Here is a 12,082-nt window from a genome sequence, read left to right as displayed (position 1 = left end):
ACGTATATCCCTGGAAAGAAAAAGAAATAAAAAGAAGGATTTAAAGTTTCAAAGAAGGAGGGAAAGCTTCCTACACATGTAGTTTTGGAAGAGCCCTTGAACTAAAAAATGTTTCAAGTAAAATAGTGTTTTGACCAGCTCTCCTACAGTCTCTTAATATTTCCTTATTGCTAAGTATGAAGTCATCCTTTTACAGGTCACTCCGATAAGAAGATTATAGTTGCCAGTTATAAAAAAAAAGTGTTTGCAATAGTGCTGTCAAACTGTCTGGGGAGTTGCCTAATAAATTAGCATTTTCTCATGTTCTCCTAGTCCAAGCCTTCCTTCTGAAGATTTACATCTAAAACAGGATCTCTGCACTATTATCTTAGAAATATCCTCAAAATAATTGAGATAGGAAAAAAAAGTCTCAACAAAAGCTGAAAAATCCACACACTTAAGAGCTAAGCTTTTTAAAGTTTTATTTCTTTTTTTCCTTTAAATCCGGCACAGCTTCCTTTCTCCCTATAGCAGGGGTATTTTAGACATGAAATAACGTGTGAGAGAGAAGGTTTTGAGAAACAAATTTTCCAAATCCAACATGCTCAGTTCAAACTTGAAAAATACACTGAATTTCAGTTGTGGGCAGGAGGCAATCGAGCAGTAAAAACCAGACCAAAATACAGCCCAGCATGCTAGTGTCGGAGGGTAACGAAACAAGGGACATTCTTCAAGCTAAATTATTTTAATTGCTTATGTTTTTCAAAATGTATTCTAGTACGTTCCCTGGATGGCTTATTTCCTCAATATCCTCAAAAGCTCTCCCCAGTGCCAGTTGGGTGAGCTCACTTCTCCTTTCCATGTTGATCTCCAGCAGGCTGGAGGGGACCCAGGCCTACCACAGTCTGCCCCACTGCTCTGAGCTCCCATACCTGACTCACCCACCTGCTCTCCCCTGCCCCACTCCCAAAAACTCCCCAAGAGGCTGAACCTGTGTCTACATTTGTATTTGGAAGAGGAGGACCTTTATGTGAACACAGGGACAATTTTTACACTTCTCAGGGGTTAATCCACGTGCAGGCATTGAGGGGACAAATCAGAGTCTCCCCCAGTTTGGAGGGATCCCTGCACTGGGTCAAGACCAGCTATTCTCCTGTTTCACCCAAACTTTCCTGTAAACAAGAGCTGTCAACCAGACCACAAGGAGTGCCACACCATGAAACAAGCTGCACAAACCCTATACTGAGGAGAGGGCATGGATGTGAGAACAAAGTCACTTTGTAAAAATTAATTTGGGAAGATGCGCCACAGTGTTTTAAGGGATTGCTGCGTGGGACAGAACATAAGCTGGTGGCAGGAACCTTGCTCGCTTTGGGGGCACATGGGAATGATACAAAACTGCCATGAAGGAAGTACAGGATGGGGGGGAGGGAATAAAGTGCAAGCAAAAACACAATTACCACTTTGTAACTGAGACTTCCTAAACCTGATACAGCACCACCCAAACTTCAGAAACTAGAGACCCTCAACAAATCACTGAATTGTGGCATTTTAGCAAAGTAAACACATTTGCATCACTGGACACAGTTTATCTGCATTTTAGCACATCGGCAGGCAAAAAGCCTTCTCCCAGAGCACAGTCTGCACTTGACATGTGCTGACACCTTTAATCCTCACCTCTATATTGTACTTTTTCTATGCTAGACAAAGCTTGCCAATGCAAGATTTGATAGGGATGAAGAAAGATCAAGGCAAGAAGATATGCCAAAACTGTGGAGAGACAACAGACAGTCACAAAGATAAGTCTCTGAGGCAGTTTTGAATACAGAAAAAGGCAGAAAATTGAAGAAATAGAGCCATATAGCATAGCTAAGTGACCAGTTACAGAGACAGAGTGTTGGCTCTGAGCAGCCAGTGTCACTAGGATGCCAACCCAGAAATATAGAGCCTACAGGAGTAGCATTTTAAAGCTCATCACTGTCCACCTCTGAGCCAACAAAACTGCCCCAAAAAAGTCTCATGTTCCCTTTCCCTGTTTTTTGAACATACATGAAGAATCAAACAATTTCCGGACTGGTTTTCTTTGATAATGACTGCAGCCCCATTCAGACCTCTGTCCAAGTCAGCTAAGGGGGAGGCTGAGCTGCCATCAGGATCCATGGGATTTCAGCATCATGCCTTTCAATTCTGTGAAATCTCACTCCTTTTGCTGTCACTGTGGGGTTTGTTGCAGCTCCCACAATGTCCAGGTTTCTCAGAGCAGGGTTGTCAAGTATGCGCAGTGCCTGGCATTGCGCTGGATGCACAGCAGCAGCCGGTTTCAAACTACTTTAAAGCTTCCCTAATCAGAAAGAAAGGAAAAGGAAGGAAAAAAAAAAGGTCACACAAACATCTTTCTCCTGTTCTTTGCTGATGCAGCATTACTAGGGCTGCCTCGTACCAGGAGCACACGCAGATGTGCACCCCTTTTCATTTGAAGCACCAGTATTGTCAGAAGGTACCTCATGGCAAACATGTGCATAATATCACATGCTCCCAAGAGACTGTTTCCCCCTGTCCTGGCCTGGGTGAAGTAGACCTGCTTGCTGACTTGTGCTGCACTGTTTGAAGCACAGAACTAGAATACTGAAAGTGCTTGGATAGACAGACGCTTGTGGAATTAGCTGCTTTCTGGCTTGCCTAATAACTCCTAGCCAAAGTAATTCTCTGGTTTATGTGTTACAGCTGGTGACAGCAGTACACTTATTTTTTAAGTTAAATTGCCCATTTTATAAATCTTCAGTCACAGCCCTGTAACTTTACACTCGTAATTTTTGCTGACTAAGCTCACATTATTGATTTTATGCATCAACCTTACCTATATCCACAGCCATTCAAAGAAAATAAACAATCATTGAGTCAACCTTTCAGCTCCATGAAAATGCTCTTCTACACAAGGGATTTGGTAATTTTGAAGATAATAGACAAAAATATTCTAGGTCCTTCTTCTCAAACTGAAGCACCAGCGAGTAACACCACCACCAGAAGCCACAGGAAGGCCAGCCACCTTTCCTCAGGCAGTTCAGACCACTTTTCTTCCCCTTTAGGAGAACAGGCAATCCCTGACTGATTAGCACAGTTGGTGCATGTGTTAACTCCCTACTGCACTTTTAGCTCAATCCCAAAGATTCAATGAATACATTTTTATTTAAGTGCTCAATCACTTTCTTGCTGAGAGGACAGATTCCTTTGAAGTGGGAAACCCAAACTAAATAAACATATCCACAAGACCCAAGTCTCAAATAGAAGCCACTGGGTTGCTAGATTAAGTTATTCTGAATGTAATTTTCTTAAGTGAATCTAGTGCTTAGAAAGGGCCAGAGCAACAGAGACACTAATCCCCAAAGCCAAGCAGCTGTGCCGCCTGCCACCAGTGTCCTGCAGAAAGGGACCAAACCCAACAGCCAGATGAGAACAGTTGTGATGCCAAATATGCCTTATGGCCAAAACCAGCTTAGAGATAAATGCCTACTAGCCAGGACAGAAGCAGTTTGGGGTGTCTGGGAGCCATTTACGCACAACTGGAGCATCACAGCACATGGCTTCCCTGCAGCAGTGGGGAGGACATGCACTGATGACAGCCTGATTCCAGCAGGTCGAGGACACACAGACTGCCTAGCTCATAGCAGCATTTCCCTTGAATCAGCCACACGCTGGATCACTGTCCATCCACATGAGAGCAGCACAGGAGATCACAGCAGGACACACAAGACAGACCGCAGGCTGCAAAATCTTCAGTGTCCGAATCAAAAAGGACTCTTGTATGTTTGTCTTCTTGAGAGGTACAGTGTTTTGCTACTGAGAAAAAAAAGCACATGCCTCTAATAAGACTTCAGAAACATCACTGCAGCATTAAATTGCTTTTGTGTGGGTTATTTCCTTCCCATATCAGGAGGCGTTTTTCCTAACTATAAACAGAAGTTAAGTACTCAAGAGAAGCCAGGCCTGCGGTACCCAGGCTTTTCAATGCCTGCAGCCATGCAGCACAGCAACTATCTGGAAAAAGTCTTTTCCTCTTTTGATGCCTGAACCTGTGGAGCTTCAGGCTTTCTTCTTGAGCCATATCCTCCTTGGCACTTGCAGCCCATAACAAGCTATTCTTATTAACATTTTTTCTGGGCAGGGATTAAGTTGGAGAAGAGACAGGAATGACATTTTGCTTTTAAACCACTTTAAAAAGTAAGTAGCAGCTCTACCATTTAAAGTTTATATTGAATTAACTCCTAGATATATAGAAAAAAGGATATTTAGGACATAAGCATACACACATATTGCTATACAAAAGCTTCAGCTTTGATGATTTGTTATGGGTGGAGTTTTTGATAATGCCTCCGCTGAAGCCACACACATGCAATTCTTGCCCCTGCACTGAGACATCAGGAGAATATTTTCTTTTCCCCTTGCCCATTCACAGTTAGATAGATTTGCTAATTGCATCAACCTGACAAGGAGAAGGCAACAAAAGCAGAAAGGGTGTTTTCTTCACTGGTATGTGCCAAAGATCACAGTAATGATGAATTACATACCTAAGACTCTATTTGGATAATGCCACCTTATCATGAGCAACCAGATCAAGCTTCAGACAAGGACAACCTAGAGGCACTGCGGTAACTTCTGCCCCCTTTTCCAAATGAAGGATTCATTTCATTAAGTGAGAGAAAGAAAGCACCACCAAAACTCAGCCCACGACCATTCACAGCTTAGGTTTGTGTTTCACAGATTCGTATCTTAGACTGATCAGCTGTGATGTTTGAGTCAGAGCAGCTGAGAGACGTGTTTGCAGCAGCGAGATCCCTCTATTAGCACTGAGCAGATTCCTATTCTTCCCCGGTATTGGCATTTGGTGCAACTCGCTGAGCTCCTCAGAAAATAGTGTTAAAATTCCTTTCTGGGCAAACTGTAGTAAACCCCATCAAGTTCTGCTTCCATAGAGTCAGGAAGTTTGTGCTCCTCTGCGTCTGATTTCAAAGCTATTTAAGGAGCTAATTTGACATCATTCAACTGGCAACATTCAACTTCATTGAGAAAAGACATGCACCGTGCACGGTGAAGCTGCACAGCTCCAGTCCTGGGTGAGCTCTGGCTTGTCAAGCCCCTCAGCTGCCCATGCAACCCATTTCCTTAGGCACAGGTCTGAGATTGTGGCGGGAAGAGATCTGTGACAGGACCACAGCTGCCTGAGGGCCCCAGGGCATCCTGCTCTGATGCCAACTTGGGAATTAGTGCAAAGCTTTCTGATGGCTGATACAGGAGCAGGAGTTGAGCCCCAACATCAGTGCTGTGAAACCCTATTTCATGTTGGGCCACGGAGGTTTCAGCTGACCACAGCTCCCAGCAATTCCCTACAATTGCATAGTCAGAAGAAGCAAACTCCCATGAAAAGGCAATATAATGAAAAAACAGGTTTGTATCCTTCTGCAGCTCCCATATATTCCCCTTGGGATCCCAAAAATTCCCCACGAGTGAGTGGATCAGCCAGCTTTCAGAGGGACAGCAAGATGTAGCTAGGGAAACAAAACCCTCTTACTGAGGCTCTATAGCCACTCATTTTTGCTATTTCTACCCTCATTCTTCCTTCTGACCACATTATTCTCATGATTTCTCCTGGGATGATAGCTCTTCAAGATGGGAACTAACTCTGTACCCCCTGCCATGCAAAAGCACACAAGGAATATCCAAAATTTGGGCTAGGGAGGTCCTGAGCGGTTCCTAGCATTCAAACTCTCTCAGCAGAATTCCTCATCATTTTCAAACAGATATGTTGTGTTTTGCAAGTTGCCATAAGATGTTTATACTATCCTCCAACCTATTTAACACATCCAGCAGTTACAAAGAGACAGGTGAGCCAGACCCCCAAGAACATATAAGAACAGGCAAAAGAGAGGTTGCAGAAATCCTCTGTCTTTTCTTAGGAAGTTTAATTCATGGGGAATGAGGGAGAAACAAAGACAAAATTATTTTCTGGATGAATTTACAACACAGAGAAATGATTCTCCTTCAGTCACCTCCTTTGTTCCCACATTCCCATCAAACAGACGAGAAAGGTTTGCCACCCCAAAACTAGTCTTGTTAACCAAAGAGTAAGAAAAAACCCACACGTTAGAAAACAAACAGCTGTCTCCACCTCCCATCTTCAGTACCCCGCAATGCTGAGAAACCACCAGAAGATATCTCGAGCACACAGGATGCACATTCACCAGGTGTTACTGTGGTTTTAGTACCATCACATGCCACTTCTCCTGCAGCCACCCAAACCAACTGCTTTGCTTTTCCACTTACCCCGCTATCTGAAAGAATATATACTGCGGCATGAGGCTTGTACCTGAACTTGTAATTAATGCTCTCCTGCTCCTACAAATACAACTTGCAAGAAGTAAATCAGTTGCCAGAAAAATAAGAAATTTTAAAAAAAAAGGGGGGGGAGAATGGGGAAGATAAGACCACTCTAGCAGGCTTTAGAAGATTCTAAATCCTTGTCATACACTCTCTTCCTTCCAAAAACTGCACTGAAATTACACTTCAGTTTCCTTCTTCTATGGTTTATTAGACAAGTTGTGTCTGCCTATAGATTTGTACTTTTAATTTTACAAAGCAGGCTTGTAAAGCATTTGCCTTTTCTTTTTTAAAAAAGGGCTTTTTTTTGTCCCCCTACATATGCTGATGAAAGTAACTTTTTTCCCTTTCCAAGAAAGCTTTGCTCTCCCTCCTCATAGATGGTCCTTGTCCTGTGTCTGGATGACATTCCCCAGGGATGCATCCCCTGGGGTGGTTTGAAGGCAGCAGGTCCTTCCAAGGCGGAAAAAAGATTCAGCGCCCCGGGGCAGCTTTTTAATCCCGGCTAACACCTCCAGGCAACAGATGCATCAACAAGAAGTGTCTTTGTCATGCAAATAGCAGGGCGCAGGTACACACCATGCACAAATGGCTGGGGACTGACACCCCAGGGGAGACCTCCACTTCCAGTGCTTGATGATCTCAGCTGCTCTTTGCCCCCCAACCCCCCCAGCCCCGGCACGTTGCCCTGAGAAGGGGAGTCAGAGCAAACCTTCAGGGCGGTGGTTGGGACCCCACAAAGGTGAGCAGCACCGCGGTGCTGGAGCTGTGGTAAGCCATGGAGTGAGCGAGCATGTCATCTCCTGGATGCGGCATTTTGATCTTGCACGCATTAAAACTCAACTGTCAGCTAGGAGACTAACAAAGATTATAGTTCAATTAAACAAAAAAATTATTTAATAACTCAAGCGTGTAGCCTTGTGGTTAAACTGAAAGAACTCCAGGTTTATGTCAACATTGCAGCCCTGCAACAGCACTATTTTACTGAAATAGTAGTGCTGCTCTGACATGCAAGAGCAGCACTGAACTAAATTAGCCCCTCAGATGTTCAGCAGGCAGCTTTACAATTAGAAAGAAGATACATTCCCCCCCCTTTCTCCCCTCCAATGTACCCACAAAGGATAGTTCCTCAAGTACCTGAGACCAGAGCCTCTGCAAGATGATCTTCTGAGAGCATTAATGCCAGATCAGTAAAGAACGGCAGCCCCACAGCACACATATGTGGAGAAAATCCTCAGTGAATAATTAAATTGGATTTTGTTGTTCAAAGCCATACACCAGCACTCGGGACTTTCTTAGGAAGGTAACATGGGAAAGAGGGGGTAAAAAAAAGTTTCCCAGTCCTCAAAAGGGCAGGTTTGATTCTCAATGCCCTCTTGAAAAGCTGCATCCTTTTCCCCACAATACAACCGAACAGAAGTTGTTTGCAGAACAGCATTTACGACAACAAATAACAACAGACCATGGTCATCATGCTTCACCCTAAATGGCTGTAGGTCTCTGAACTGGAATTTATACACAAAAGACCCCAGAGCTATAGAAAGCAACAAACTGCATGAATTTTTGCACCTTTCAAATGCAGTGACATACAAAAAGGGCAGATCCGTGTTCTTCCCAGTACCAAAGTACCTTGTCATTCCAACTCCAAACATACACTACTTTAACATGTTTTACTACTGTGAAATTACCAATACAGATCAGGCCCCCTTCCTTTTTGTTTTTAAAGTCAAATGCCACAACCCTGAATAAAAATCAGGAACACTGGAGAGCAAAACAATGCCAGTTATTTGAGAGACCTCCAAGTAAAAATCTAAGAGCCAGTAAGAAGGAAAACTGCTTTATCAGAGGGAAATAACAGTATCCAAGTTCTTATATCACAGCACACACAACAGCAGTGGCATTTTTTTCAGCAGGATGCCTACAAGCAAATTTTTTCCCACTCCACTCGGATTGTGTTAATATAATTTCCACAGCTCATTTTAACATTGCCGCTCCGCTGTTTTATATGTATACCAAGAGGTTTACAAAAATAAATGGGAATTGACTGTCCAAAATTAACAGTACATTAAAATCTATCAAACATGCATCTACACCAATGGAAACAGAGGGACCAACCTGGAAGAATCAGTGCCCGCCACAATGTAAAGGAAAGCTGTAACTACTGCATCATGGTTGATATTAATTCCTAAACGACCATTTCACAATTTGTGGCTGAAGATATAGAGTATGTTTCAAAGCAATGCTGCCAGATAGATAAAGCCTTCACGCAGACCAACTGACGGCAGAAACAAATATCAATCAGCAGAGAGCAATGCCACATCTGAAGGCAAAAAAAAAAAAAAATCCAATCTTCTCATCTTTCTGACATGCAACTTTAGCAGTTCCGCTTCCTTGATTTTCCGCAACAAATGAAAAGTTAAAGCCAGAAAATTCATATCTGTCCCAGTCACTACAAAGACGGCATTTACATCATTCCACCACACATTATCCTACAGTCGTAAACCAGGTCTCCCCCTCAAGAAAGCCTCCAGTCCTGTTCAGATACATTAATCTCAGCTTTTCCACTGTCATCATGACCAACACCTCTAAGAGCTCTCAAACTTCACTGCACAGAGGTTCTGAACAGCAGAAGCTCAACCTTCACCGTAACTGAAGCTACCCAAAAAACCCCATCATGAACAGACTCTGCAGACCAAACAGGAGGAAACCCAGCTTGCCAAAAACAGTCATTGGAAGAGATAACTCACTGTTCTGGGGATGGGTGGCGACAGAGATCCATTAGGCATGTATGGGTCGTTATTCATATTTGGCATCATGATATACCCAGAATAACCAGAGTATGATGGTCCCTTGCTGTATAAGCCACTGTCTGGATGCTTTCCTACGGAAGACGAAACAACGATTACATTATTCCCCACATATGCATTTCTTGTGAGTTAGAGCACTTAAACAGGTACTGTGTATATATAAAAATGTTCTGCATGCAATGTTTCCTTACTCGTGGAAATTATTGCTGACAGAAAGCAGTCCAAAGCAATTTGTAATAACATTTTTTTAGGAAGAGTTAATTCTTAAAGGAACAAGTACTCTCAGTGAGGAGTTTATATTTAAAATACAGAACAGCCTCAGAAGAACCAAATTATTTTGCTAGTTTCCATTCAAATCAAGGTAGAAACATCAGCAATGACATCATATTTCTCAAAGAGCAGTTTCCCCCGATTTTGTACATGCCTCTAGGATTTGTGGATTTAGAAATATTGCCAGTATGGGTTTCCAACATCATTGTTAGGAAAGGGAGGATAGGGCGGTGATAACTAGATGTAATAATTTCCTTCTCTTACTGAGCCACTCTGCAGCAAACAATTCATTCTGGCTACGCTCATTGGGAACAAATAAAGGGCAGAGGCTGGCTTGGAAGGAGATACGAACAATTTGGGAGGGGGGCTGTTGAATGCACGTGGCACTACAGTCAAGAGGGAAGCCAAGAGAGGGAGGCTATGTGGTAGGAAAATAAAGTATTTGGGTCCAGGTCCTGAAAATGGGGGTGAATAGGTCTCTTATCTATATGCCCGTTCACAATGATACTATTTAAAAGTGAGGTTTGAAGGAGATGTAGGGCTGAAAAGAAAACTATCCAGAGCCGAGCATCTCTCTCTCACTGCCAAAATGCTGTGAGCATGGACATCATTGCTTATAGGCTGTTTAATGACAAATTTGGAGGAAGATTGCCACAGAGTCCTGGAAAGCACCAGGACTGAACTGTATCTGTCTTCACATGGAATTTATGATTTGGTTTAGCTTGTGATAATAAGTATTTAATTTTAAACATAATCTCCCATCCTTCACAGCACACATTCTTTGAACGCGTGTCCAGCTTCGTAAGTGATATTCAATGAATTCTGCTATTTCCTCTGTCCTCCTCAATTGAAATTAACCAGCTGGTACATTAAAAAAAGCAAGAGGTCTGCCCATGCTTAGATATGGAAGAGGAGATTTAAGTGACAGACTTTGGTTATGGGGGAAAAAAGAAGATTTTCTGAACAGAACTCTGCACTGTATGAGTGAAGAGATAGATGTGTTTAAGCTGATATCCTAAAAATAGTTCTCCAGTGAAGATCCATTTGGCCTACTTATCAGTTTCTAAACAACTGAAATACCATTTGGTCACTCCAGATAAACGTGCTGCACGTTCATCTCATTTTTAAATGCGCTTTGAAAGCACCCTGGCATCCCTCTTCCCCAAAAGGTAGTAAATTGATGTTTCCCATAAGAAACCAAGTTGCAGTGTAAGGACTGTGTGGACGCTCACAGAGGGACTAATAAGACTAATATTGCCTGTCAGGACTGCGCGCTTCTCACCTTCCTCAGGGTGCTCTCTGCCTTTATCATGGTAGGAGTCCTGTGCTTGAGTCTGTCTGGAAACCTGACCGCAAGGAATCCACCGTCAGAAATGAAGAAAAAGAAGAAAAGTCATTGTATGGATGCTCATTTATCGATCGCAGCACTACAGCTTCTTGAAGCAAGAAAAAAGTTAGAGCATGAGATAAACATCTCTGTTTTTCCTCTTAAGTCTCTTGGAAGGCAACTGTACCAGCAACGTTTGTGTAAACGATCGTTTTATGACAACGTGAATGACTATGGGGCTTTGCGAAGAAGCCCTTCTATCACAAGCACCCTGCATTTAATGAAAGGGGCTAATTTCCGGAAAATATTTGGAGCTTTGGCGGTCAAAACACTCTTGGTAAAAAGATACCAAAAATAATGATAATAATGAAAATCAAGTTGCCCTCCTTACCATATCTTTACGGAAAAACAAAAATTAAAAAAAATTAAAATTAAGCAAAATTTTTAGAAAGACAGGTTCCTCGCTCGCCCTGAAGTTGTTTTAGCGTCGGGAATTTCTTCCCAAACAGTTTTATGCAAATCCCTTAAAGAGTTTACGGCTAATGCTCCGACCCCGCTGATTTTACTGAAGAAATTTCATGGCTGCTTGAGGTTTAATACCACCGCACCGTCGGGGGACTCGCGGCAACTTTCTCATCCCGGGCCGAAGCGCGTAAGGGGCCACCCCCTCCAGCACAATCCCGGGCGCGGAGAGCGACCGGCTACGCTCGCCGCACCTATAGAGACGGGAGTTGGGATGGGATTATTTCCCTTTTTTTTAGGGGAAATTTGGGAAACAGGATTTTCCACAGTGCCCCGCCGAAGCTCCCCCCCTCCCTCCGGCGGGGGCCGGAGCCCGCCGGTATCCCGCGACCCTCCGCTCCGCGGAGCCCCCGCGGCCGCGCACCTCGTGCCCGTTGGCGCCGGGGGCGATCTCGGACTCGTTGACGAGGGAGGACTTGATGTCGGCCAGGTCGCCCTCCTCCTCGGGGTGGCTGATCTCGGCGAAGATCTTCTCCTTCTGGGGGTCCCCCTCGTCCTTGAAGGGGATCATCTCGTCGGTGGCGCAGAGCTCCGGGTCCCCCCCACCGCCCCCGGCCCCCGGCAGCTGCGGCATCCTCACGGCAGCGCGGCGTCTGCTGCGGCCGCCGGCCCGCCGCGGGAAGGGGAGCGGGAGGAGCAGCGGGGGGAGGAGGAGGAGGAGGAGGGCGGAGGAGGAGGAGGAGGAGAGAGGAGAAGAAGGAGGAGAGAAGGAAAAATCCCGTGAACTCCTCGGGGTTGCTCTCGGCAGCTGGAGACCCCCGCCTGTCCGCCCGCCCCCTCGGGGCCGAGGTACCCCGTCTCCCGC

General features: G+C 44.4%; 1 protein-coding gene across 5 annotated transcripts in view; it reads right to left on the bottom strand.

The window, feature by feature from the left end:
- The window catches only part of LEF1 (lymphoid enhancer binding factor 1), a 70,524-nt gene extending 58,670 nt beyond the window's left edge, over positions 1–11,854 (bottom strand). For 4 of the 5 annotated variants that reach the window (XM_027677059.1, XM_027677058.1, XM_027677061.1 and 1 more), the window contains exons 1-3: positions 11,642–11,854; positions 10,711–10,774; positions 9,099–9,232 (exon numbers count right to left, since the gene is read on the bottom strand). In XM_027677059.1, coding sequence (XP_027532860.1) covers positions 9,099–9,232; positions 10,711–10,774; positions 11,642–11,851 — 408 coding nt within the window. In that variant the 5' untranslated portion in view covers positions 11,852–11,854. The remainder of the gene's footprint in view (positions 1–9,098; positions 9,233–10,710; positions 10,775–11,641) is intronic. The other variant, XM_027677062.1, reaches the window with a different exon arrangement.
- Between the last annotated feature and the right edge of the window lie 228 nt (positions 11,855–12,082).

This window comes from Neopelma chrysocephalum, unplaced genomic scaffold (genome assembly GCF_003984885.1).
Source record: "Neopelma chrysocephalum unplaced genomic scaffold, ASM398488v2 Primary Assembly neopelma1_42b, whole genome shotgun sequence".
Classification (NCBI taxonomy): Eukaryota; Metazoa; Chordata; class Aves; order Passeriformes; family Pipridae; genus Neopelma; species Neopelma chrysocephalum.
This window is presented reverse-complemented; position numbering and strand designations above follow the sequence as displayed.